The sequence below is a fragment of the Tursiops truncatus genome, chromosome 1, assembly GCF_011762595.2.
Source record: "Tursiops truncatus isolate mTurTru1 chromosome 1, mTurTru1.mat.Y, whole genome shotgun sequence".
NCBI lineage: Eukaryota > Metazoa > Chordata > Mammalia > Artiodactyla > Delphinidae > Tursiops > Tursiops truncatus.
In genome coordinates, this window is record NC_047034.1 from 73,012,707 (window position 1) to 73,039,845 (window position 27,139).

Below are 27,139 nucleotides of genomic sequence, written 5' to 3' on the forward strand. Positions count from 1 at the left end.
TGTTCCCCTGAGAACAATGATGGGGCGAAGGGAGCTGGAAAGACCATATTAGGAACAAGAGGTGGAGCCATGGGCAGAAATAAAGGCTCAAGTCTGGGGAACTAGTCACTCAGCCAGCAGCCCTTTCTTTCTTACCCTAGTCTCCAGTCCTCCAGTGTTCACAGGTGAGCTCCGCAACAGCCACTGGTCACGATGGAGGCCATCAAGAAAAAGATGCAGATGCTGAAGTTGGACAAGGAGAATGCTCTGGATCGGGCAGAGCAAGCTGAAGCCGAGCAGAAGCAGGCAGAAGAAAGAAGTAAACAGGTAGGCCTTGGCCTTGGTCTCTCTCACCTGCTGGTGAACAAGACTTGTGAGATGGAAGAGAGTTTTCATGGGAAAGGCAGTGACCACTGGTGCCAGCTCATCCTTTGGGTGGGAGGGACTCCTCTTCTTCCCCAGCCTCACTGGATAGGCAGAGGACATCTAGGGTATTTACCTCAGACTGCCTGTGTGACCTTGGGAAAATCGGTGGCCCCTTCTGAGCCACAGTGTGTCTGCTGGATTTAAGTGGGAGTGGATCATGTTTTGGAAAAAACCCTGATTTCTAGAGGAAAAAGTGGGAGCTTGGCATGTAGCATCTCTTTTCCCTTAAGTGGAGTAATGGACATCTACATCCTAAGTAAGATATTTACCATCCCAGTGTCTTAATGAAAACCCAGCATGGCTCGCTCATCTTAGGGTCAGAGATTACAAGGTCACAGGCGAAGGGCATAGCATAATTCCTGGGGCAGTTGGCTGAAACTGACTAGGGAGAAAGTGTGTCACTCTGAGGATGATAACATAGAGGCTGAGCTCAGAGGTCTGTCAGGGCTCAAGAGACTAGGGTGTGAGACTGCACTGTTGTGTATATATATCTTCTGTGTGATTCTTGGGGCTTCTATAGCTGGAAGATGAGCTGGTAGCCATGCAGAAGAAGCTGAAAGGGACAGAGGATGAGCTGGACAAGTATTCTGAAGCTTTGAAGGATGCCCAGGAGAAGCTGGAGCTGGCAGAGAAGAAAGCAGCTGATGTGAGTATACAGAAATGGGGGGACGGGTTTAATCTACACACATAGATCTTCATGTTAATAACTAAACACTTGGACATATACATACTTGTGGATTCAGAGAACATAGGCATAGATACCCACATACATTTTTGCCACATGGTGGCATACCCTTGTAATGGCATATACTTTCTTTCTTAAAGACATGTAGAAGTCTCACCTTCTTACCCCCAATCCAGGAATTGAATTATCTTTCCCCGGACCTGGACAAAGGGAGGGGACTCCAAGTCCAGACTGCTATCACTTTTCCCACCTCCTCCCCCATGCCACATTCTTACCTTTTGTGTCCAAGGATTGGCACGTAGATATGTGTATTAATAGGGAAACTCTCATCTCTCAACTGCCCAGCAAAGCCAGCTCAGATTTCACAGTGGGACAAAGAAGGTCACACTGACCCTGGCCCTATATGGGTTTATTTATCTTGGCCAATGTGGGCATTTACCCTTATGTCACAGAGATGCCATAGAAAACATTGCTTATAGGGCAGCAGAGAGAATCTTAGAATGATACACTATAATAGAAATAAGGACTTAGGGGGTAAAGTTGTCACCACCAGACCTTATTCTGTGACCTTGACTAAATTACTCAGCTTCTCTAGGGCTGAATTTTCCCATTTGAAAATGAAACAAATTCTCTTTTCCACTTCATGTTATCTCATAATCACCCACTTTCCTTCATCTTCAGTCCTGAAGTTAACCACAAAGATAAATGAGACACAGGAAAGATTTTTGGAAGAAAAGTAACATAGGGGGCTTCCCTGGTGGCGCAGTCGTTGGGAGCCCGCCTGCCGATGCAGGGGACGCGGGTTCGTGTCCCGGTCCGGGGGGATCCCACGTGCCGCGGAGCGGCTGGGCCGGGCCCGTGAGCCGTGGCCGCTGAGCCTGCGCGTCCGGAGCCTGTGCTCCGCAGCGGGAGAGGCCACAGCGGTGAGAGGCCCGCGTGCCGCAAAAAAAAAAAAAAGTAACATAGGAATCTTAACAGCAACAAAAGAATGTCCCAGTATTGATGGAAATACAGTCAATTCTCAGCACTGGGTTAATAGGCACATGTGTTTTTTAAAATTCCATTTGGTTTCGGAAAACAGCTAGAGACAGAGTAGGCCGTTCAGAAATGTTTTCGGATCCTCACTTTCAAACGCTTTGCTATTAGGTTTCTGATCTCCTCTTTGGCTTTCTGCCACTTTCAGGGGCCTGGGGAAGTGGTGAGGGTTGTTGAATATATCATGCCAGAGGTCAGAGACACAAAGCATATCATATACATTATACATGTTCATAGTTTCCAAAAGTTTAGGCCACTGCAAACTATTAATTAATTCTCCCTCTTGCAAAACTGTGAGCAACACAGGTTAATCCCAGGACTTTGGGCAAATGCTTGATGGCCTACTGGAGTTGCCTAACCTAGGTTCTAGGTATAGATGGATAGATTTCTCTGGTTCTAATAAACGGGCATGGGAGTAAGTTTTCACAAACTGACACAATGTCAGGTTGATAACAATTTTGTGAGAGGTTGAGTAACAACTCTCTGAGAAAGTCCTTAGGCTAAAACAGCTAGTATGTGGGCTTGAGGAGGTGTTTCCAGGAACAATGAAAAGAGCCAACAAGTCTAACCTGAGATCTTGGGGGTGAAACTAAACAATATGCCCATATCATTGGGAAGATAAAGGAATTTGCTGGGGATGAATTCTATCTGTCCTTACACATACACACACACACGTCAGCCCCCACCTAGACAGGGTCTACTCAGTACATTCATTTGAAAGAAACTTCTCATATTTATATAGGAATCCACCAAAAACTTTTAAGTACATAAAGTATGAGTAAAAAAACTCATTCAACTTCTCTCCCCCTTGTTAGCTTTCCCAACAGTCATTAAGTACCCTCAGAGATACGTAGGAGAACAAGAAATAGGAGGGGAAGGTTGTAGGCAAGAGGCAAACATCTGTTAGTTCTGGGTTAAGATGGAAACAGGAAGAAAGGTTTTAAAAAAAATTTTTTTTTAATTTTTGGCTGTGTTGGGTCTTTGTTGCTGCGTGGGGGCTTTTCTCTAGTTGCAGAAAGCGGGGGCTACTCTTCGTTGTGGTACGCGGGCCTCTCATTGAGTGGCTTCTCTTGTTGCAAAGCATGGGCTCTAGGCGCAGGCTTCAGTAGTTGTGGCTCGTGGGCTCTAGAGCCCAGGCTCAGTAGTTGTGGTGCACGGGCTTAGTTGCTCCATAGCATGTGGAATCTTCCCGGACCAGGGCTCAAACCTGTGTCCCCTGCATTGGCAGGTGGACTCTTAACCACTGCGCTACCAGGGAAGCCCCAGGAAGAAAGGTGTCTTTTCTCAAAGGTGGGGTCAGCAAACTACCACCTGTGGAGTAAATCCTGCCGCAGCCTGCTTTTGCACAAAGTTTTATTGGAACATTGCATGCCCATTCATTTACATATCGCCTACAGGCTTTTTCCCTACAAAGGAGTGGTAGCCACACCCTATGGCCCACAAAATCAGAAATATTTACTGTCTGGCCCTTTACAGAAAAAGTTTGCTGACTCCTGCCTCAAGTGGTCGAAGAGGGAAAGTGAGGTGTTTATGGGAATTGGGAAAAGTGCTGAATAAGGAGGAGGCAACAGGTTAAAAGTAGGAAGCAAGGGTCAGAGTCAGCAGCAACATAATATATGCATCTTTGAGGGGAGGGTGCTCTGTCTAATACGAAGGGAGTTCACAACTCAGCTTTTGCCCTTGAGATTAATAAACAAGTAAACAGAGCATATTACTTTGATGTAGATATAAGGGAAAGAGAAGGAGGAGGGAATCAATAACTGCATGTTTACGCAGTGAGTTCTGGTTATCTGAGAAGCCTTTTTGGAAAGTGTAGGATTTGCCAGGACTCCTTGAACAAAGAAAGGGTGAGGGTGTGGCAAGATCAGACTAAACTTATTTCCTCCCTGAGTTCATCCAAGGTCCTATTTGTTTGTTTTTTAATTGTGGAAAATATATACATAACATAAAATTTGCTATTTTAACCATTTTTAAGTGTACAAGTCAGTGGCAGTAAGAACATTCACACTGTTGTGCAACCATGTCTAGGGTTCCTTTAATCTGAGATGAAATGAGAAGCTATTGAAGGTAAAATAAGGGGAAAGAAGAGTGCAATAGTTTGGGGATTAGGATTCTTAATTTAAAATCCTCTTCTACACCCTCATTCTCCAGAGGAAAAGAGAGCTGCATCACAGGAGAGACTTATTACTATTACTTACTGAGAAGGTGGCAGGAACACAAAGAAATAAGAGGGAACAGTAAAATCTCCAAGGCCCTTTACTACTGTGCTCCTAAAAATCCTGCATGGCAATGTCTGTAGGGGCAGTTTCTAACTCATAAATAGCTTCTTGGGGTACCTGGAAGCAGAGCGGTGTGAAATTGGTGAGTTATAACAGAGAATGGAGGCTGAGTTCCACATTACTATAGTTTTTCAGGTGCTCATATCATGCTGTTGCACAAAGGATCTGGTAACAGTAGTCTGTAATAGAGGATTCCTTCTGACAAAATGGAGGCATAAGATATCTTCCAATTCCTACAAAAGGAATTGTAAGCGATGATTAATTACCAAGTCCTGAATCATTCAAGGTTTGGAGAGGCTGGCAAATCACTGGTGCATATTGACTCTCAAAAGTAACAGGGGAAAAGACCAGTACTCTAAATAGAACACTTACGTTCATAACTGATGCCAAATAGATTGAGAACTTTGTCAACCTGCCCATCTCTTCATCCCCCATTAATTTCTTTCATTGATTTTCAGGAGATGGGAGAGAACCTACCTGAGCAGACTTTAAAAGGAGGCTGGAGGTCATCGTCTTTTGAAGATGAGACCCAGAAAGTCTAGGCTTTTCTTAGTACCTGGGTTTGGAGCATTTGTGGGGTGCGTGGAAGTAGAGGCTTGTAGGGTGTTTATGTTGTGGAGAGGACACAGGGTGCCCTAGCGGGTAGGTGGTGGCGGATCAGCACTGAGGGAGTGAGGGGTCAACGGCGGGTGTAAAGGCCGCACAGGCCAACCATTGGGCAGCCTGCCCAGCGACTGGAGAGGCTTAACCACGACGCGCCTTCCGGTTACCATGGTAGCCTTCCCTCTTCCCAACCCCGCCCCCCTTTGCTGGCCCGAGGGAAAGGCTGGGAGCGGTCGCCTAGGGCTACAGCGAGGTCCCGCCCCTAGCTCCCAGCAGCGGGTCTCCCTCCAGTGGACGGCCTTCCCGCCTGCCTGCGGTGGGAGGGCGCGGCAGTGGTGGCGTCACATCCGGGCGGGTGGGTGAGTTCCGGTATTTCAGGGCGGAGCAGGCGGAAGTAGGGTGAGAAGTGGCTGCAACGCCGAGCGGAGGAGGCAGGAACCCGAAGGCAAGCAGGGGCTGGGTGGGGACCATGGCCGGGATCACCACCATCGAGGCGGTGAAGCGCAAGATCCAGGTTCTGCAGCAGCAGGCCGATGATGCAGAGGAGAGGGCCGAGCGCCTCCAGCGGGAAGTGGAGGGAGAAAGGCGGGCCCGGGAACAGGTACGGAGAGGGCGAGGCGCGTGAAGGAGGGGCAGGCGCTGGAGAAGATGGGACAGAAGTGGGTTCCATTTTTGCGGTGGAGCACTGTCCTTAGGGGGCCAGCATACTCGAAGATGAAGTTGGAGCTCGGAGGATGGGTGGGGCTTAGCTTCATTTGGATCTCGAGCGGGTGAGGGGGAACTGGGTGCTCGAGCGAGCAGGCTTGACCTTTGAAGGAATTGAGCTTCACTGGGACTAGCGGGTGGTTTTCTTCCTCCTCCTCCTCTTTTCTCCCTGCTCATTCATTCAGTCCCTCCGAGTCGGGCGCGGTCAGGGGAGGGGCTCAGCGGCCTCTCCCTCCCCCACTTCCCCGTGGCGGGGGGCGGGGATTGTGCTCTCGATTAAGGTTTCTGTCTCTAGGGGTGAGAGTAGGTGGATTCCTCTCTGGTCTGGGTGGGGGCAGAGCCGAACTTACTGTGAAAGGGTGGGGCGTGGAGGGGTGGGAACCGCCGGAAAGCCCCCGGCGTGGCCTGCTGGCAGCTTTTCCGCTCCCTCCTCCTGCTCAGGAAATGAGGCAGCAGTCGGCTGAGAGGAAGCGCGGTGCCCTCCCTGGAGGAGGTTGAGGCCACAGCACCGCCCCATCCTCCGTCCTGGGGCCCTTTCCTCTTAGGGGGAGCCCTTACAACTGCTAAACCCACTCTTTCTGTCGTAGTGAAGCAGGACGGGAGGAGACGGTACTTCACTCTCTCTGTTAGTGCAAATGTAGGAACCAACAGAACTTGCTATGATGACCTGGAAGGCAGGAACTTCTGCCAGATTCAGGCGTTCATTGCTGAAGTGTGAAGAGTGCAAGTTGAACCGGTTATGAACACTTCTTCCAAGCAGAGCTGATAAGCGAGTGTATGTGGTAGAGAATCTGATGGAGTGCCGATTTCTGTCAAAGTTTCTGGTTGACCTAGGCAGTATGGTTGATGGAGACAAAATAATGAGTTCCGAAGTGATGTTACTCTGCTACTTTCCCAATTACCCATTACCGTGTCTTTTTTTAAATTTAAGTTCAATAAATACTTGTTCAGCTGAAGGTTGGCACTTAAAATGTTAATGGATTGAGTGGTGATTCTTGAAACTGCTTTCTCTTTAGAAGTGGTGGACTAGTTTTAGTAAGCCATAAGATTTTCCAAGGTCTAGGGCGCAGTCCATTGGGTGGAGCTGATCTCCTGAGTTGAGGCTTTGGTTTTGGAGGATCTTGAGGCTGGAAAGTAACTGTTGCTAAAATTTGAAGACCTAGTGAAAGAACTCTTGTGGTTTATTGGTATTCCTTGTTGTTCTTTCCCTTGGTAAGTTCCCCCCCCCCCTTTCTGGCTGCTCCTTCAGGGAGTGGCTGAGAATTAATGTTTTGGGGGGGAAAGGGGGAAAACAGCTGCCCTCCAGGTTAATACTTAAAGATTGTTAGAATAGTCATTTCTTTTTATAACTGGGCATGGAAGTGCTGGGAGCTTGTCTTTCTCAGTCACCCATTTCTCAGTAAATATTTCCTCCGTTCATTATGCCCGTAACTTCTAATTATCAATTCAAGTGAGATGGACTGGCTGGGTGACTCTTTACGACTAGCGACAGCTTCTCATCTCCTTTGTTCTGGAGACCAGATCCCCTTAAAGAGGAAGACAGGGATGGCCTGAAGGAACTAGCCATGTGTTGAGCTCCAGAATCAGGCTCAAAGTAGGGGCATGCTAGGAATAGTTCTAGGATAGGTGATGTTGTCCCCCCAGCAACAGCCCCCAGGATTTTGTTTTCCCCCTAGGATCCTCACCCACTGCCCCGAGGATTTGGTAATTTTTCTTGCAGGAAAATTTAACTCCTTTTTTCCCCACCCTTGGTGACTCTAGGGTAATAGGCAGCAGAGGGAGCAGCTTCAGATGTTTCTTAAGCTTCTCCCTCAGAGCCTGCCAAATTTGCTTATTGAGCTGAGTGAGATCTAGTGAGAAAGCCCTCAGATGGGGAAGTAGTGTTAAAGATTTATGAAACCGGTATCTTCTACTCTCTAGCTTGAGGGAGCCTAATCTTTCGACTTTCTGCTCTAGTGAACTTTGAATTCCTCCTGAGGAGACACACCTGTGGGAAGGGAGGGGAGTGGTGCTTGAACTGTCTGTTATCCTCTTAGGGCATTCTGGAATGTGGGTTTTGCAGGCTCCTCCCTCCTGGAGCTGGAAGCTCTGCACTCCCTGATGGTATCGCATGCTGTTAGTGGGATTGTCACTTAATTCCTTTTCTGGTTGCTTTGTGTGAACATCCAACCCTTGTTGGGAAGCTGGATGAGTCCAAAGCAGAGACCGAGTTCTGGAATACATCTGTCTTTTCTGCTCTTGGTCTGGAGATTGACCTTTTATAATGTAGCACCTTGTCAAATCCACTTTTGATTTTGAATCTCCTTTGCACTTTTTGCGAAACTGAAACAGACTGCAACATAATATTTAAATGCAGTGTTTTTCCTTCTCTGTGTGTGTGTGTGTGTGTTGTGGTAAAAATACACAATGGTAAGTATTTACCATTTTAACCGTTTTTAAGTGTACAGTTCACCTTATTTGTTGTTAATACCTGTCTCCTAACTTCCGCGGGTATTTCTCTCTCTGTCTCTTTTTTTTCCTGGTGTAAAAAATTTAGGAATACTACTGAGGGAGTGAGTGGGCTTTGACTAGCAGTTTCGATTGTGGCCTTATTCCCAAATTCCTAATCTGCAGGGGGTGGGTGGCCGTGGTTAGAATGTCTGACTGTTGTGTGGCTCTCTCCTGTTCATAGGGTCTGGTGGAGTAAGCAACTGGCTTTATTACCTTTCTTTGGTTTAGGTTTGCTTTCCCGCTGAGTACCTTTCTCTTACCTTCATACTAGAGCACATACTCATAGGGGAGAGCCAAATAGCCCTTTGCTCTGAGTGCCTCTGCTTAGACTCCACCTTTGTTTACTCTGGGACAGATAACTCTGTTTCCTTCCTTCCAACTCGCCTGCCCCTTGATGAAATTTAAAGTCCCCAAGGACACAGTATCTCCCTGGGTAGATAATATTTGTGAACACAGTGAACTGGGGCAGTCCATTACTCACAGGGCTCAATCCTAACTTTTTCATTACTCTTTTCCTTTGCATTTCATCCGTGGCTTTTGTCTAAAAAGAGAAACCCCAGAGTGGCAGAATGCCAGATATAGGCTAATCCCCTTCTGTCCTTGGCCCTGATCTGCCTCTGAACACCAGTCCCCTGTCCGTTTCTTGCCTTGACGGGTATAGTGTGCTTGGGGAATCTCTTCAGTGTGGAGGATGGTAGCATTTAAACCAAACTCATTTCATAGCTGAAGCTGTTGTCAGCCATCTTCTGATATGACTGAATCGCTGCTGTGTTCCTCTCTCCGGCTTTGGGATTTTTGCTTCTTGGGTAATGGAGAATCCTATTATTACTTGAAGGAAGGACCTCACGGTGTACCTCCAAGCTGGGCAGAGGTGGGCAAGCTGAAAGATCAAAACCACATCTAGGCATGCTAAACCTAGGGTGACAGAAGAGCATATAAAGTTAATGTTTCTCAGGGCCATGTTTCCCATTCTCATCTGCAGAAGTTAGTCCCACTCAGTCTCTTGGTACCACTTGATTGACCTGAAAGGGATAGGCATTGTGCATAGGTTCTGGCTGGAAGGAAAAGTCAGGTAGGTGTCTTCCCTTGTTCCTTTAAACATTAAACAGATCTTGATTTTGCAAGCCTTTGTTTCATTGTAAAGAAAACTGATCCTCTGTGGGAGGAGAAAAAAGAGGATAGTGACTGCCCTCCTCCCTTCCCTCCCCACCGGGGTCTCCAAAGCTTTTGCTGGGACTCCCATCCTGGGTTCTGTTTTTGGTACAGGCTTGTTCAATGTGCGCATGCTCTAGTTAGGGCATCAAGATGTGTTTTCTCCTCCTCCCTTTTCAGCCTTGCGAAGAATTCTATTGTAAGTGCTGATTTGTGGGAGAAACTGCCCGAGCCAGCTTGTTGTCATGGAAACTGTACACCCCCGCCCCCGTAGCCTGTTATCTTTACTTCATTTGGGTAACTTCTGGTGAGCTGGGTGGGGACATAGATTTCATGAGCTTCCTTCAAATCTGGGTTTGATGTTGTTCCCTTTTTTTTTTTTTTCTTTAGTTCTAGGCATCTGAAGGGAGCGGGGTGGGATAAATCATTGTACTGGCAGTGTTGCATAGTTCTTGGCTGATAGGCAGACTCGTTCTCATAATCTTGACCTGTCAGCCTTTTTGAGCTTGTGAGGCGAAATGTGTGTTGTCTTAGGGCGCATCTGGTTTCCTCAGACAGGACCAGAGAATACTTGTCTTTGTGTTATTTTGAATAGAGACACAAATGGTTTCTTAGTAATTTCAGCTTATATAGATGTCTTGATTTTCTTTTCCTGTAGGTCAGTGGTTATATAGCCCCAGCCCCTGCAGTGCCTCGAATCTCCCATGTTTGTATTTGGAAATTTTTGTGCCAAATTACCTGATTCTTAACAGGAGTGTTTTGGGCTATATCCCTTCCCATAGGGGCTGGTGGCCCAGATTATTTCTCTAGCTACCCTCACCCCTGACTGCCAGGAGGAAATCAGGGTAATAGAATTCAGGCACAATCTGGGCTGTAGAAGAGAGATCGTGTTTACCAAGCACTTGGATAAGCATCTGAACTGGGGAGTGTGCAGGGCAGATTAAATTCTTGTGCGGTTGTGGCGGTCAGTGTACTTGCCACCAGTAAAGGTCTGGGGAGGGGAAAGGCAGTCAGAGGAGGGAAGATTTTCTACCAGTAGAATTCATGCACATGCAGCTGCCTTCTTCTTTCCTTGTTTCTTATTCCATTGCCAAGGAGGAGGTATGGGATTACTTGGACTCTAGCCTGTGCTTTATAGTGGGGTGGAGGCCAGGGAGAGGATTGTCATGCCGTACTGGAGGGTTAGGCTAAAGGGATGACTTGAGGAATAGAAAGGAGTCACAATTCAGAAATTTGGAGGTTGGTGGTGGGCATGAAGGAAACATTCTCTTCTGCCCCCAGTTTTTTTGGTAATGCCATCAGAGCAGATAATTTTAGCCAAAAGAAGCTCCTTGTAGCCAACTTTTAAAAGGTGGGAGGAGGGGGCAAGTTGAAAGGGTAGGAGGTAGGTATCCCAATATTCCATCCTTTTGCTTTTTCTGTTCTGGAAGGTTCTTCTGGAAAACATTATTCTTTTAGCTAATCATCCTCCTGGTGTTAGGGTAAGCTGATCAGAGGTTTAACAACTTGAGTTAAGCAACAAATTAATAGATAATCCAAGATTCCCTCTTTAAGAAACCTTTCTTATTTTTCCACTTTGTGTGACACTTATGAGAAAGCTGCTGCAGAGTGAGATACACCTTTAAGCCAGAGCTCAGGCAGAAGGACCCCTTTACTGGCTACCTTTTCTGACACTAGCGTGTTCAGGAATTTGAACTGGTATTAACTGACACTGGGCTGGGCAAGGAGCTGAGTTTTGAAAACACTTTTCCTGTGGAACAAATGGGAATTTGTTGATGGGAAAGGGAGGAAAATGCATGTAATATTATAGAATATAAAATCATGTCTGCTAGGTCTTATGTGCATCTGAGTTAAGTCACGTTCTACCCTGCAAGGCTCTGGCTTCCTCATGGTGGTAGTCAGCCCCAATCTTAGTGTCATAATTAGTTCAGTTTCTTTTCACCATGCCTCTGCTTCCTTTTCCCATTCTTTCATTTAAACACAGGCTGAGGCTGAGGTGGCCTCCTTGAACCGTAGGATCCAGCTGGTTGAAGAGGAGCTGGACCGTGCTCAAGAGCGCCTGGCCACTGCCCTGCAAAAGCTGGAGGAAGCTGAGAAAGCTGCTGATGAGAGTGAGAGGTGTGTAGAGGGGCCTGATGAAGTGTGGATTTCAAAAGAAGTTCATAATGGCTCTGATCAAACAGGTTTCTTATAAACCCGTTTTTTAAAACCGTAACCTATTTTTATAGGATCTTCTTTCCTTCTGCATATTCTCTCCTTATGAAGACCGACAGAGTAGGGGTTACCTGGACCTGTGACCCTTTTATAATTGGTGTTTCTCTATAAATTGACCTAATAATCCTTAAATGGGGTCACCAGGATGACCTCCACTTAGACAGCACCCACCCATAGCAGTTCTCAAAGTGAGGTTCCAGACCAGCAGCACCTGGGAACTTGATAGAAACTCAAATCTTCAGCAGCCCCTACCCCTCATCTACGAATCAGAGACTCTTGAGGTGGAGCCCAGCAATCAGTGTTTTAATAAGCTCTCAAGCCTGGCTGCACTGTTGGAATCATGGGAGTGTGTGGTGGGGATCTTTGGGGAGTTTAAAAAATATATCAGGGACTTCCCTGGTGGCGCAGTGGTTAAGAATCCGCCTGCCAATGCAAGGCACATGGGTTTGAGCCCTGGTCCGGGAAGATCCCACATGCCATGGAGCAACTAAGCCTGTGCACCACAACTACTGAGCCTGTGCTCTAGAGGCCGCGAGCCACAACTGCTGAGCCCACATGCCACAACTACTGAAGTCCGTGTGCCTAGGGCCTGTGCTCCGCAACAAGAGAAGCCACCGCCATGAGAAGCCCGCGCACCGCAACTAGAGAAAGCCCTCGTGTACCAACGAAGACCCAACACAGCCATAAATAAATAAATTTATTTTATATATATATAATCTCTCAGAATGCCTGGGTCCCATCCCAGATCAGTTAGAATCCATTGCAAAAGAGATCTGGGCATTAATGTTTTTAAAGCTCCTCCAATAATTCTTTTGGGGGTGGGGGGCCGCGCTGAGAGGCTTGCAGGATCTCAGTTCCCCAACCAGGAATTGAACCTGGGCCCCAGCAGTGAAAGCCTGGAATTCTAACCACTAGGCCACCAGGGAACTCCCTCCTCCAATAATTTTAATATGTGCCCAGGGTTGAGAACCACAGTCCTTGAACCAACTCATTTTTTGTCGAAAATAGCCAATTGGCTCCTTGTCACATGTGAGTTAAATGAGAACAAAGGTGTGTGATGACTTGGATGGGATCAAACTAAGACTTTCAGAATTAAAAATACCCTGTTGGGAGTACATTAACGCAGTGCAGCTGTGAAAATAAATAAGACAGTTATGTGTGTACTATTACAGAGTAGTGTCCAAATTATAGAAAGAGGAAAACCAGTTGCAGAGCAGTGTGTAGTATGATTCCTTTGGGGTGTGGGGAAATGGAGATGAGATTTTTGGCATATAAAACATTTCTGGAAGGATTATGAATTAAGAGATTACTTCTGATGAGCAGGACTAGAATTAGGGAGGCTTACTTTTTGCTTTATGCTAGACTATACACTTAAATATTTTTAATAAGTGTATTATTTTTATAAGAAAGTTTTAAACAAAATAATTAAACTAAGGTTGGAGGGTGCTATGGAAATTCTTTTTGAGTGACAAGCAGAGAGGAATGGGCTTTAAAAGGTGCAATTCTGGGTCCCTTGGAGTTGAGTTGATGACAGGCTCCCCAGGCTGTCAGTGCCACATTTGTCCGTATTGTTTCTGGCAGAGGTATGAAGGTTATTGAAAACCGAGCCTTAAAAGATGAAGAAAAAATGGAACTCCAGGAAATCCAACTCAAAGAAGCTAAGCACATTGCAGAAGAGGCAGATAGGAAGTATGAAGAGGTAAGACGCTTTTAGCTTGTCCCTCTCTCTTCAGCGATATTGGGCTTCTGAAAAGAATCATGAGAGGGAAATGGCTCCTCCTTTGCTTCACTGAGCTGTACCTGCGTCTTGTCCCGTAGGTGGCTCGTAAGTTGGTGATTATTGAGGGAGACTTGGAACGCACAGAGGAGCGAGCTGAGCTGGCAGAGTCGTGAGTATCTTGCTCCCCAAATCTTGCCATACCATTCTGTTCCTTCCCCTTTGGCTTGGGCACTAATGTGAATAAACTAGCATTCCTTCAACCTTGTTAAACAGGACCTAGAGAGTGGGAGTCATCTAGAATGCTTCTTTTTTTTTTTTTTTTTAGCCTTAAGAATGGCTTTGGGCTTTCTTACTCTCTTAACTAGTGACAAGTGACAAATGAGGCTTCTTCATTGAGAAGAAAATGAAACCTAAAAAAATGGTGAAATGTTAACCGGCACACCCAACTGGGTTCTGCTTCTCCTTGAGGCATTGAAGTCGCTGTGCCGACTTAAGATCTGTCTCTGTTTTTACCACTTTGCCAGGCTGCTGGGGAACTTTAGGGCAAAGGCAGACATGACCTGCTCCCCTGTTGGCACCTTCTGGGCCTTGTTTAACAAAGTCCGTGCTGATGCATATTTATTTGTGCTTCCCTTGCATTCCCCTCTCCTAGACGTGACATATCATGACCATGGTGATGTTTTCTTCCCATTTTTTGATTTTTTAAATTTTTTTTCCCATTTTGCTGCTTGTTTCCTTGCTGTGTTCCTTTTTGACCTTTCTCCCTCCCCACAACCTGGCTTGTGCGATCCCTGTGACTATCACTAACAGCCGTTGCCGAGAGATGGATGAGCAGATCAGACTGATGGACCAGAACCTGAAGTGTCTGAGTGCTGCTGAAGAAAAGGTACTAACCATTGAACCCACAGAGAGGTTATACATATGGTGTGGTTTTGTTTGGTTTTGTTTTGTTTTGCAGCTGCCTCCCCTCCACTGGTTGATTTGTTGAGTGCTTTTTCATCTCTTCATGGAATGCTCCATTCCTCTCCACTTACTTGGCATCTTTCATCTCTTCTTTCCTAATTGCTTCACTGCCTCTCCACAGGGTCTCACCTTCCCTTGGGTGATTTTGGGGACTATTTGGGTTGGGCATCCGTTCCCACCTCCACCCCAGGTAGCAGTTATGATTTGTTCCTGGTAGTGATTTCTGTCAAGTGTTTTCTTTATTAGTATCCAAACATTCTGAGTCCCAGCCCAGGAGGGTCCAGCTCCTGACATGTTCTATGGTAGAGGGAGGAGGGTTGATGCTTGCTCAGATTACCTGGGAACTTCTCTTTTCCCCAGTGTGCCTTCCAACTCTCTCTACATATAGGTACAATTCATGTCTGTGTGTCTCTCTCCTTTTTTTTTTATTCTCTTCTTCCCCTTTCCTTTCCTGCGGTATTTAAAATATTCACAGTAAGTGTTCTGAGCTGGAGGAGGAGCTGAAGAATGTCACCAACAACCTCAAGTCTCTTGAGGCTCAGGCGGAGAAGGTAGGGGCTGGTTTGTAAAAGTGACAGGCTTTGGGGCCTGGGCCCAGCCCTGCCCTTGATGAAAGACTGGAGAAACCCATTCCTTATATAATCCAGTGAGAAGTATCCACCTACTCTCTCCAGATTCTGGGTTTAATGCTAATTCCTGTGCACTTTGATTGCTGTAGTTAAAATGACTTCTTGGTCTCAGGTGACTGGGGTCATGTTCTCCTCTGGCTGATACTGCTATGCTGACAGAAGGGGACAACAAAAAGTATCAGATCTGAGACCTAATGAGCAGTCAAGACAGATGACTTGTCTTTATCTTCTTGTGGGACTCTTTCAGCCATGTGGCGTCAGGGTGTCACCACACCTACTCATTAACCTGGAGGCAGGAAGAATACCTTCCTGGGTTGATCTGAATAAGATCAAAGCTTAGGTCAATTTAAAAAATAAAGGTCCTGGGGACTTCCGTGGTGGCCTGGTGGTTAAGACTCCATGCTCCCAATTCCGGGGGCACAGGTTCGATCCCTGGTCGGGGAGCTAAGATCCTGCATGCCACTCTGCCAAAAATAAAACAATTTTAAAAATAAATAAAGGTCCTGGAGGATTCTGAGGGTATCATGGCTCTAAGGACATTGATTTATGGATTTTAAGGACTGTTGTCCCAAAACGGCCTTGCTCTTTCTCATGGATCATTCAGCACATTAAATCCAAGAGGATGTTCAGTGTAAAAGTAAATGTCAGGAGGGAGGGTATTGTCTGTGTGAGTAATTTCTATTCTGAAATGTTTATTCTACTTCTCTTACAGTACTCTCTAAAAGAAGACAAATATGAGGAAGAGATAAAGATTCTTACTGATAAACTCAAGGAGGTGAGCTGAGGGGATTATAAGGAAGGACCCAAAACATTTAGAGGCATGTAAGGCATTAATGTAGACTTAGACTAGCTGGCTTTGGTTCTGAAAGGTATAGAAGTAGAAGGTGGAAGAAGTAGAGATCCTTCTCTGTCTTACTCATCTCTGATTCTGACTGATTTCATGTTTCTCCCAGGCAGAGACCCGTGCTGAGTTTGCTGAGAGATCGGTAGCCAAGCTGGAAAAGACAATTGATGATTTGGAAGGTATGGAGCCTGGGTGAGGGATTAAAATAAAGAAATCTAGAGGATGACCTTGCCCTTTGACCGTTAGCCTCTTCCCCTGTACACCAAAGGGAGTTGGTAATGACTTGGCATGCATCCTACGCCCTGCCCTGTGCCACAGCTAGGTGAAGTGGGTCAAATCCTGGAAGTGGATTTTTACACTTACTCTTCCTGTAATAAGACTTTACCTAATATTCTGGAATTTGCATCCTTCCCTTAGAGGAGACTGGTAATAGCATGTACCTCCATGTCACCCCATGGCTACTTTCGGCAATCTTGTTCACCACTCAAGTTGTGGGGGACCTCACCAAGAGATGCAGCAGTGGAATGACCACTTCTCAGAGCTGACCAATGCCAGGGGCTTTCTAAATACTTCCTGCCCCCATAATTTGGCAACTGTATCTACCCCAACAAGGGAAAGTTTGTATTGCTCTGAGAACTCTGAGATATGCTCCTTTGGTACACTCTGGGTAGCAGGATATTCTTTGGGAGAGTTTTGTGGAGGCAACCTGTAGAGCAAAGGGGCCAACAATATTGGTCACGATGGGTAGGTAAAGAAGAAGTGTCTGAATGTTAATGTGTATTTTCTCCTTTTTCTATGTTAAATTCAGCATTATCACTGCTAAGAATTGGGTTAACTGGGTGGGAGTGGTATCCTCTTGAGTGCCATTGGTGATTGGAATTTCTAGTCATGACTATGCCCAGGTTCTCAACCTTTACTGCAGTTGATTAGAGGCGTCAAGAAGTCCCGTTGGTCCTGGGGACAGTGGATCTGAAAATGGCCAGTCATGGCAACCAGGATAGATGTTCTCCTAACTGTGGGATTAGACCCATGGTCACACTTTCCCTAATTTCTAATGATTCCCTCTCTTCATCTGCTTCTGATACCTTTTATCTGTCCCCTCATTCCTCCCTGTGGTTCCTGTGCCTGTCCAGATGAGCTCTATGCCCAGAAACTGAAGTACAAGGCCATTAGCGAGGAGCTGGACCACGCCCTCAATGACATGACCTCTATGTAACTATCTGACAGCAGAGTGGGGCTGGGACCTTGGCTTGTGGGTGGGTGGGGGTGTAGGCTGTGCATAGTGTGCTCTGGTTTTGTCTTCTGAAAACTAGAATCTCCACTCTTATCTTTAAAACACTGGTGCTGGTTACTTGTTGGCAAAAGCTGGGGAGGCATTTAATCCTGGATCAGTGGTAGCACCCTGATCTACGTGTAATTTTTGTATTTTTTATTCATAGTCCCTTCATTATGACACCAGGATTTTTCTATCTGTTTCTCAAATTTAGTCTCAGAAGGGCAACTGATGAAGATAGAATCATGTCATCATATAATTTAAGGAACTAGGGCCCAGAGAGCCAGTGACTTGGGCCCTAGCATCTTACAACAAAACTCAGACTTCATGGGTGTATATGATGCCCTGATACTAAAGTTTAGGGGAAACACCCATGATTAGAAATACCAAATTCACCTAAAAATCGAGCTGAGTCCCAGAGCAAGCCAGGTAGTAAAAAGCACCAAAATGAGTTGTTGGGGACTTTATCTGTTTGCTGTGGATCCCTGATCCTTGATGCTAATCTGCCTTTTTCCCACTAACCCTGAAAAGAAGCCAAATAACTCAGGTTGTAGTGTCTGGCTCTCTTTTATCATTCCTACTGCCACCTCTTCCTTTTTCTCCTCTTCCTTTCTCCCAGATTGCTGTCTAGATTGATGCTAGTCCTTCTCACCTAGAGTCTCCTTACTTTTTCACACAGATAATTATCACCGTTTCTGCTCTGTTCTGGATCTGCCCTCTTTCCTCGGGGAACCCAACGCCCCACTCTCGCTCTGGATTCCATTTGGGTCAGCCTGGCTGACCCCCAAGGCATTAGGATGGGCGGGGGGACCACAAAGCGACTTATGTATTCTCTTCTACCCCTCACCCCAAATTAAAATGTTAAGCTGCCGGAAGCCTCATGCCACCCTGCATTTGTGTCATTGACAAAGCTGCTGCTGTCCCTAAAAAGGAGCCTTGGGGGTGTAATGTGGGGAGCAGCTATTGTAGGCTCTCCCTCCTCTGACTTATATAATCAAAGCCACTTTTGTGTGTGTCTATTTTTTCTTGACATTTAAATTCAACTGATCTGAATCTATCAGAGTGGTGGACTAGGAGAAGTTCCTTAGAATAGGAGCTCTAGTCTTACACTCAAGCTGAATAAGATCGTCTAAATCCTTTACTTCCAGGTTCTTAAATCATCCCTTCTGGAATGTTTGTCTTCTCTTTAGGTTCTCCTCCTTTGAGAGACCACAGAAGTACCTCCCAATATATATTCTCTACCGTTTTACCAGTGGTTCAACTGGTGCATCCTTGGAATACCCAATGAACCCAAATATGTTACCACTAAAATTGACAAATTATATTATCCCAAGTCACAGAAAATACGTAATAGGTAGACTTTCCAGCAGTTTTATGTTTTCTTTAAACCTTTCTTACATACGTGAGGCTCACTACCATTTGCCTGCTAGTATGTGCTACCGGGATATAAGACAAGTGATAAATGACTGTTACTGGAAAAATAAAAATCATGCATATTTCAAATATTATACACAAGGTAGTAATTTATTACATGCATAAATATGGTTAATTGCTTCTAGTAAGATTGTTCCTAGTTTATGTTGTAGAATTAAATATCAACCTTTCGGAAATTCCTACGCTAATTTACACAGCAGAGATAGTTGAATCTGGGTAGTGTAGTCATCGGTTGTACTTATCTAAGCACCTAAGTATTGTTCACTTAGTATTTCAGTTTCTCAGTGGAGTATATATTTAAAACTTGCCTTTCTTTTAAACAGATACAGCCAGGTAGAGAGGTTTTCCTTACTTTAAAACTTTGGGTCTCATCAAATTCAGGTTTCTTTCTGTCTATACCATTTCTTTTTGCCACACAGCCTTTGTGATTAAGGTGCAGGTTAAGTTATTGTTAATTTAGGCACAGGGTATTAAGGTGGGGACAGAAATAACCAAAGACGGAGGCATCATCCCTACTCTCAGGTTGCTCAGAATCCAGTAGGGGAGAGAACATATGTATAAAACTAAAGATGATGTGTGATATGTGCCCCAAATAATGAAGTTTTGTGGGAGTTCAGAGACGGGGAAGAGGTTGATTGCAGTGGAGATGATTAAGAAAGTCTCATGGTAGGAGGCACGTAAAAGGTACTTAATAAACATGTTAAAATTTTCCTCTTCATTTTTATTGGATTCCAAAAGATTGGATTTTTGACAACCAGAATCTGGTTGAAGGAAAGTGGATATTGAGTATCTTCATTAAAGAGAAGCAAAAGAATAAAGGCATAGAGTTGGGAAGGACACCAGAGCTATAACCATTTAGTTACAGTAGGGAACAGGTATGTGCTGTATCAGGCTGGGGAGTTTTAATTTTGTAGGTAATGGGGGTGCCACTGGAGATTTTGAACAAGGATATGTTCTGAGTAGCATATAAGAAGAGTTAATTTGGCAACTACTAATATGTTAGAAGAGCAGATTATCAAAGTGATCCATTAAGACAATGATTCCCAAATTTCATTCATTTGCATACCACTTTTTTTTTTTTTTTGCGGTACGCGGGCCTCTCACTGTTGCGGCCTCTCCCGTTGTAGAGCACAGGCTCCGGACGTGCAGGCTCAGCGGCCATGGCTCACGGGCCTAGCCGCTCCGCGGCATGTGGGATCTTCCCGGACCGGGGCACGAACCCGTGTCCCCTGCATCGGCAGGCGGACTCTCAACCACTGCGCCACCAGGGAAGCCCTGCATACCACTTTTGATGGCTTTTGCCATATTCACGTGCAGCCTACATTATTTTTTTAATTTACTTCTTTTCAGATTTGTTCTTACACTACAAAATTCTAATTTGAAATCAAAAGTTTTGACGTGTGCTAGTGTTTTTTTCTAATGCACATTAAAATAATACAGCTAATACATTTTTTTTAAGTTAACAAATGTATACTGTCTGCAGTCTTCTCACATATCACTAGCAGTGACTGTAGCACACTTTAGGAAACACTGGGTTAGGTTGTTGCAGTTTCCCAGAGATAATAATCTGAACTAGAGTAGTGGTAGTAGGGGATGGTGCTAAACCTGGGCATTGTGAAGGGCCTGGTCACTAAATGCAAGAAGGAAGTGTCAAGGATGACTGACTTGGAGCCTAGGAAAATGGTAGTATTAAAGGTGTAGAGAGGTCACGTGGTCTTGGTTTGGGGAGGCACGGGAAAGTAGAGAAGAATATAAGTCTGAAAAACTGGCAGGTATCCAAGATGAAAACAAAATCCTAAGACTTGAGGGGGAGAAATTGATATGAGAGATTTAGGAATCCATGAGGTTGGCAGGCAGTTTAGGCCATGGAAGTAAATTTGAACCCTAAAAGACAATTGCAAATATAAAAAGAAAAACATAGGCAGAGGAAAATCTGTGTAGAGGACGAAGCCAAGTGGAATTGGTTGGAGGGATAGAAGGAGAACGAGTAACTTTGATACTTTAAAAACTTCAAGGCTGGGTGATTTCCAGTGATTCTCAACTTCAGATAGAGAAGGAAGATAACTGAAAATAGGACATTGTCACTGATGTTTTATTAATCTGAGGGTATATACTGGACATTAAGGACAAGGAGAGGAGCCATATTTCAAGGAACAGAAGAGTGAATTGGTGGAAAGAAAATAAAGGCACGAAGTGTAGTCTATAGTCTATACAAAGTCCAATAGAACTTTTGGCAGTGATTTCCAGTATAGTAGCCACTAGCCACATGTGGCTATTGAACACTCAGTGTGGCTAGTGTGACCCAGGAGCTAAATTCTCATTTACTCTTAGTTCATCTAAATTTAATTAGCCACATGTGGCTAGTGGCTGCTGCATTCATTGGATAGTACAATTCTAGATGTTTTAGTATGTAGGCAGAAGGAGTTGACTTTGGTACAGAGAAAGGCTTCTTACAAAGGAAAGAAGAGAGAGTAGAGAGAGATTAGAAGAAAAATGAGGTGTTATACTTTGGTAGCTCCTATCTTTCCCCATGGCATGACTCGTGTGAGCAAGGATAGAGACCAAGAAGCCAGGGTAGCAGAGTGAAATTTGCAATACTGTACCATGATAAATTCACTCTTTTGTTTAATGCTTTGTATCCTTATAGAAACCATCCTATGTTACTTGAGCCAGGACTAGCTGTGGAAATGGGGTGAAGCATCATTGGTAATCTCAGAGCAAAGTGCTTCATCTCTTAACTTTCTCTCCTCATCTTAATTTCTAAGAAAGAACCACAGGCTGTTGTGTTGGAGCCCATTCTTCCCTTCCTCATTACCGTTGTTGGGATGAGGAATAAAACAAAATGTGATTGGACCCCAAGTTACCTGATGGGTGGAACTGACCTGTTATGTTAGGCAACCTTGTCTTAGTCACACCCAGTTTCTTCCATTCACATATTGAATACTCCTTAGCCTTAACATGAGAGGGGAGTTTAAATAAAACATAAAAGAGCAAAATCTGTTTTTTCTACCTCATTCCTTGAACTTTGAGGCTTTAAAACTGATAGAGTTCCCTTTACCCCAAGCACCCGCATCCTTTTTCCTTTTCCTGTTACAGAATGAAATTGACCTGATTCAGACCAGTGAAGGATGTGTAGCATCCATGGGATTATTCCCTGAAAGGAAAATCAGATCAAATGGGGATTCTCTGGCTTGTTTTTTTGTTTGTTTGTTTCATTTACTCTTACTCTTTTTTTTTTTTTTTTTTTTGCGATACGCGAGCCTCTCACTGTTGTGGCCTCTCCCGTTGCGGAGCACAGGCTCCGGACGCGCATGCCCAGCGGCCATGGCTCACGGGCCCAGCCGCTCCGCGGCATGTGGGATCTTCCCGGACCGGGGCACGAACCCGTGTCCCCGGCAGCGGCAGGCGGACTCTCAACCACTGCGCTACCAGGGAAGCCCTCATTTACTCTTATCAGGGAACCAAGAACTTTAATGAACTAGTGTCTGGTCCTGAATTTTTAGTTCCTAGAAATAACAGAGTTAGAAACCTTACTTATTACTAAGTTCAAGGTGAGAGAACAACCACGTTTATCTTTCTGACCTTCTGCAATTCTTAAGGAACTATAAGTTCTGGGATTTAATTAGGCAATAAAATGCTCCCACTTCTTCTCTGTCTCTTTATTTCTTCCCTAAGTGGAACAAAACCCTCATTGAACTGGCTGTTTTTAGGGATATGATCCTGATAACACCCTTCTTTCCCAAGAAGGATGTGGGAGTCACACTGACTAACTTGGATATAGATGCTATGGATCAGTCAGGTTGCATGTGGTCTTTATATGTAATATAACACCAGAAAGTTCAAGAAATGAGAGTTCAACATAATTTGAACCCCTACTATTTGTCAGAGTTGCCCCAGTGAATAAGACAGGTTGAATCCCAGGCCTCATGGACTAGTATAGACTAGTACAGTGTTTCTCAATGATGAACTTTAGTCCTTTAAGCCAGGATAATTCTGGGATATACAGAACAATCCTATTTATTGCTGTCCCCTGCCCAATAAATATCTGTAGGGCTCTCCAGTTATTGTGACAATTACACATTTCTAAATTCCCCTCTAGCGGAGGGGAGGGGCAGTATTCCTCCTATTGAGATACTGGTTTAGTGGGAAGTGCAATTTTAAAAATTCCCTCCAATTCTGCCCCTTAATACGACTCTTGTTTTTTGGTTATTCCGCCCAGGATCTTTTTGTACATATATGCTTTCTGTTTTGATTGGGTACAGAGTGACAAGTATTATTGGGAACATACTGGCCCCGTGCTTCCAGGTGGAACTGGGAAAACCTCAGCCCAGAAGGCAAGGTACCTGAGCAATGCCCACAGTCAGCCCACAGATGCAAGGCAGAAGAGTCTTTTTCATATTGAAGTCCTGAGACCATTTTGAAACAGACTGTAAAACATAGAAAGAAACTTGTTTATGAACACCAGAGGCTGACATTAGGAGTAGACCAGGAAGATCCATCCCCAGTTGCCATTACCTCTGTGTTGGTCACATGGATTTGGATTCTCTCTACCTCCTCTTTTTTATTTATTAAAAAAAATTTTTTTTCTTATGAGAACTCTTAGGATGACTTTCTTAACACCTTTCATGTATAACATACAGCAGTATTAATTATATTATGTTGTACATTTCATCCCTGGTACTTCTTTATCTTATAACTGGAAGTTTATACCTTTTGACTACCTTCATCCCATTCCCTCTCCCCCCACTTCCCACCTCTGGTAACCACAACTCTGATCTCTTTTCTGTGGCTTTGTTTGTTGAAGTATAATTGACCTACAACACTACGTTAGTTCCTGGTGCACAACATAGTGATTTGATATTTCTGTGCATTACAAAATGATCACCACTCTACACCTCTTTAAGATGTGCTCCAAGTAGAAAATCCAGATAAAGCCAGGGGATTTGAGCGCTTAATTACTTGTATCAGGAATGCTTTTGGTTATAAGAAACATCTTAATAGCAGCTTAAATAAATATGGGATTTATTTTTCTCTCATAATAAAAAGTCTTGATTTGAGCAACTGTGGCCTGATATAGTTGGGATTTCTGTGATTCTCACGGCCCTTTCTTTTAAGGTTGAAATTTGCAACTCTAGTCATCACATCCATGTTCAAGGCAAGAAAGAAAGCTAAAGTTTTTCTAGAAGCCCCTGACAGACTACCCCCTACATCTCATTGGCCAAAACTGGATCACATGATCCCCCCAAGCTGCCAATGAGACTGGAGAAACAGGATAGTCTTGATTGGCTTGTACCAGTAATTCACCTTACCTGGGGCTGGCTGGACACACTGTTGGCTCGGACAGGTTTGGGGTTCTTTTAGAAAAGGTGAAGTTGGGTTTTGATTCGCTGTGCCACTATGATGGGCCTGTCACCCAACACCTACAACAAGAAGCATTAGAAAGTACAGGATTGAGTGAGTGTAGGGATATTGATCCCAGTCTCCCATTCATAATACTGTACTGAATGCTTTTACAGAAAAATGTTCAACCATTCACTCTGGTTCCTTACAGACCCCGATTATTATAAATGTATTTCTTATAAGCCAGGTGTATTCCTTCCTTTGCCGTGTTTCACTTGTCTCAGTTTCTCAACCCAGGGAATAAATACGGTGAAGGAGATACTTTTCTCCCTCAAAATGTCATTCTTTCAACTTGTCAGTCTGCATTTTTTATTTTACTCCTCTGTTGGTCTTTCCACCAACTGACCTAATCCTCCTCACATCCATCCTGCCTTACAGATACATGTTATGTATACCAGGTAGTTAAAAGTCTCAAAATTTACTTCTGGTACTCTACTAACCTTCCCTTTTTCTCTTTCTCCTCCTCTTTTTCCTCTCCTTCTCTTGTTTTCTCTCCTCTCCATTGCTGCTGCAGAGCGTCTCTACAGCCAACTTGAGCGAAACCGCCTGCTTTCTAATGAGCTGAAGCTAACGCTGCATGATCTGTGTGACTGATGGGCAGGGCTCACTGATGCCCATTAAACCGAGCTTACGGCTCACACCACTGACCTGGACCCCAGCAAAAAGCTGATTGTCTTTTAAAAGTTACTATTTTGCCCTAAGCAAATTTCTTTTTAGTTGGGACAGTTAGAATAGTGTCGACTTCCTAACTGCACTGTAAAGTGGGAACAGTTAAGATTAATACTGCCTTTCTGTCCCTTTTCAAGAGATTGTGGGTGATGAAGGGAGGGACCTGAGAGATAGTGAGAAAACCTGGGAGAGTTTTCTGTTTTCCACCTTTACTTGCTGCTTTTTCACTTGTGCACTGACTGTAGGATATGTTCCCTTGCATGGATGTTTTCTAACAATAAAAGGACTGACTTGACAAGATGTTGTAACTGCTTCGTCTGCAGGCCCAGGGATGGGCCCTTCTGACCGGGTAGAAAAAAGGGAAGGGAAAGAAAGGGGTGTGGGATATGAATAGGTCTGCGTTGTCATCCCCTTCTCTGAGTTGAAGGGTATTTTCCCCACCTCCCTAGAGCAGTGAGTGGTTTACTTGCTGGGAAGCTTTGATTCTCCGTGATGTTCAGCTGCCGGTTTTCTTCCTGACATTTTTCCTCTTGCTGCTTTTTCCTGGTATTATGTTTAATTGTAAGTAACTATGTCACAGGCAGTTCTGAAGAATAGCTCTGCAAAAATCTGTTAAGGGTTTGCTTACAAGGATGTTTTGTAGTATTCTTGACTTTGTTTTCTTTCGAGATTCTCTGACTTAGCTATGGGGGTTCTTTTATTTATCCCACTAGTTATTCCTTTCCTCTCTACTTGTTGAGGAAAGCCTGTAGTGCATGAGGATCCTCCTGTGCTCTTTTCAAGTTGAGGTTCTGCTGTTCTGCTGTCTACTGGTAGAAATATGCCCATCCTTGTTCTCAATGTGTCAAGCTCCAGCGAGCTATTTCGAGTAGGTGTTGTCCTGTGGGCAGAGACTAGAAGAGTGGATGGCTGGTGTTTAAGGCCACCTCCTTCAGTGACTGAAAGCTGAAAGCCTTGGTTGGGTGTGGGGAGGAGAGGAAATGACTGATAAGGTCCCCAGCTCCCTCCCCCAGAAGTACAGCAACACCTGTAACTTCAGTAGGCAAGCCTGAGGCCCTGCAAAACTGAGTGATGCAATAGCTCACTTCTGTGGCTGAGAAGGCAGCTGCTTTATTAGTCTGCAGTTTCTCTGCAACAGGAGCAATTCTCAGAGTGGGTAGACCTTGAAATTTACTTCTAGTTTTTATAACATCTCTCCTTTACCCCCATTAGATAAACTGAAATGCACCAAAGAGGAGCACCTCTGTACACAAAGGATGCTGGACCAGACTCTGCTTGACCTGAATGAGATGTAGAGCACCCCAGTCCCATCCTGCCGCTGCTCCTCCCTCTGACCCGACTCCGCTGAGGCCAGCCTGCCCGAAGCTGACCTTTAAACTGAGGGCTGACCTTTAACTGGAAGGCTGCTTTCTCCTTTCGCCACCTCTCCCACCCCCACCCCTGTGTCCTTTTCGCCAAACTGTCTCTGCCTCTCCCCAGGGATTCCATTTGGGCTAGAGGCTGAGCACCTTTGGGAACAACGTTTAAGGGAATGTGAGCACAATGCTAAGTGTCTTTAAAAGCATGTTGTGATGTACACATTTTGTAATTACCTTTTCTGTTGTTGTTGATGTAGCATCCATTTGTAAAACATTCCAGATAATTCCATAGTTCTGAAGCAGCAGTCTAATCCCTTTCTCACTTTTGGAAGGTAACTTTTCAGCTTAATGCATATTGCCCTCTCCGTAGAGGAGGGGAAAAGGTATGGGCCTGCCTTACAGAGAGCCAAACAGCCCAGAGGACTCCGTTTTGGGAAACCTTATTGCTCTGTAAAAAGTACCCGCCAAACCAGAAAGGTGATTCCAGAAGGAGTTAGCCAAAAAAAAAAAAAAAAAAAGCGCTGTTCAGGTTTTCAGCTTTACGGTATCTTTGGGCAACTTCTTTTCCACCAGAAGTGACCAGATGAAATCAAGATGGTGAGACCTCTGAGACCAATCCTTGTCCCAGCTCTCCCCTGTTCCCAGCCGCTCACAGAATGGATCATGTGCCCCTTATTTTGAGGCAACCACTTATTTGCTCTCCCGCCTCCTTGAAAGAAAGGAAAGAAAATTATGTTTTACCACTGATTTAGCCATATGAAACTCATCTCATCACCCTTTTCTGGGTCTGAAGCTGCTGTCTCTAATAAAAGTGCCATCTCATTGTGCATTGTATCAGTTAGTGCTGGAGAAATCTTGAATAGCTTATGTACAAAATTGTTTTTAAATTTTATATTATTTTGAAACTTTGCTTCTTTGGGGTTGGGGCACACTGGTCACCCCATCTGGCTGTGACAGCCCTCTACAGTCTGGGCTGGCAGTGTGCTGATCTTTTAACGTTTCTTTCCCTACCCAGTCCCCCCTTTTTGGTGAGGTTTCAGTGAGGTCAGTTAGGTGTGCATCCTACAGCTTAATTGGCTTAAAATGTACTCCCCTTTGGTGTGGTCTCTTTGGGGGCCGATTGGGAGAAAGAAAAAACAATAGTGTAACTGTTTTGATACTGAACATTGATAAATGTCTTTTTGAAATAAAGAACCAGTCCCTCCAACCCTCAGAGGTGCTTGCTTTTATTTCCTAATCCAAATGGGCTTTCTACACAGGAGCTATGAAGTTTGGGTAAAA

General features: G+C 44.8%; 1 protein-coding gene across 15 annotated transcripts; it reads left to right on the forward strand.

Annotated features, from left to right (window-relative positions):
* Positions 1-126: 126 nt before the first annotated feature.
* Positions 127-27,071, forward strand: TPM3 (tropomyosin 3). Of its 15 annotated transcripts, none has more exons than XM_073807221.1 (10): positions 127-306; positions 926-1,051; positions 11,339-11,472; positions 13,150-13,267; positions 13,387-13,457; positions 14,727-14,802; positions 15,593-15,655; positions 15,834-15,903; positions 16,858-16,936; positions 24,346-24,798. In XM_073807221.1, the coding sequence occupies exons 1-10, from the start codon at positions 193-195 to the stop codon at positions 24,365-24,367; spliced, it is 873 nt and encodes a 290-aa protein (XP_073663322.1). In that variant the 5' UTR covers positions 127-192; the 3' UTR covers positions 24,368-24,798. The 15 variants fall into 15 exon arrangements, with proteins under 15 accessions (XP_073663322.1, XP_073663347.1, XP_073663335.1 ...); XM_073807217.1 differs by lacking the exon at positions 14,727-14,802 and adding an exon at positions 14,099-14,174 and having other exon boundaries at positions 142-306; XM_073807227.1 differs by lacking the exons at positions 14,727-14,802; positions 24,346-24,798 and adding exons at positions 14,099-14,174; positions 25,713-27,071 and having other exon boundaries at positions 143-306.
* Positions 27,072-27,139: the final 68 nt, after the last annotated feature.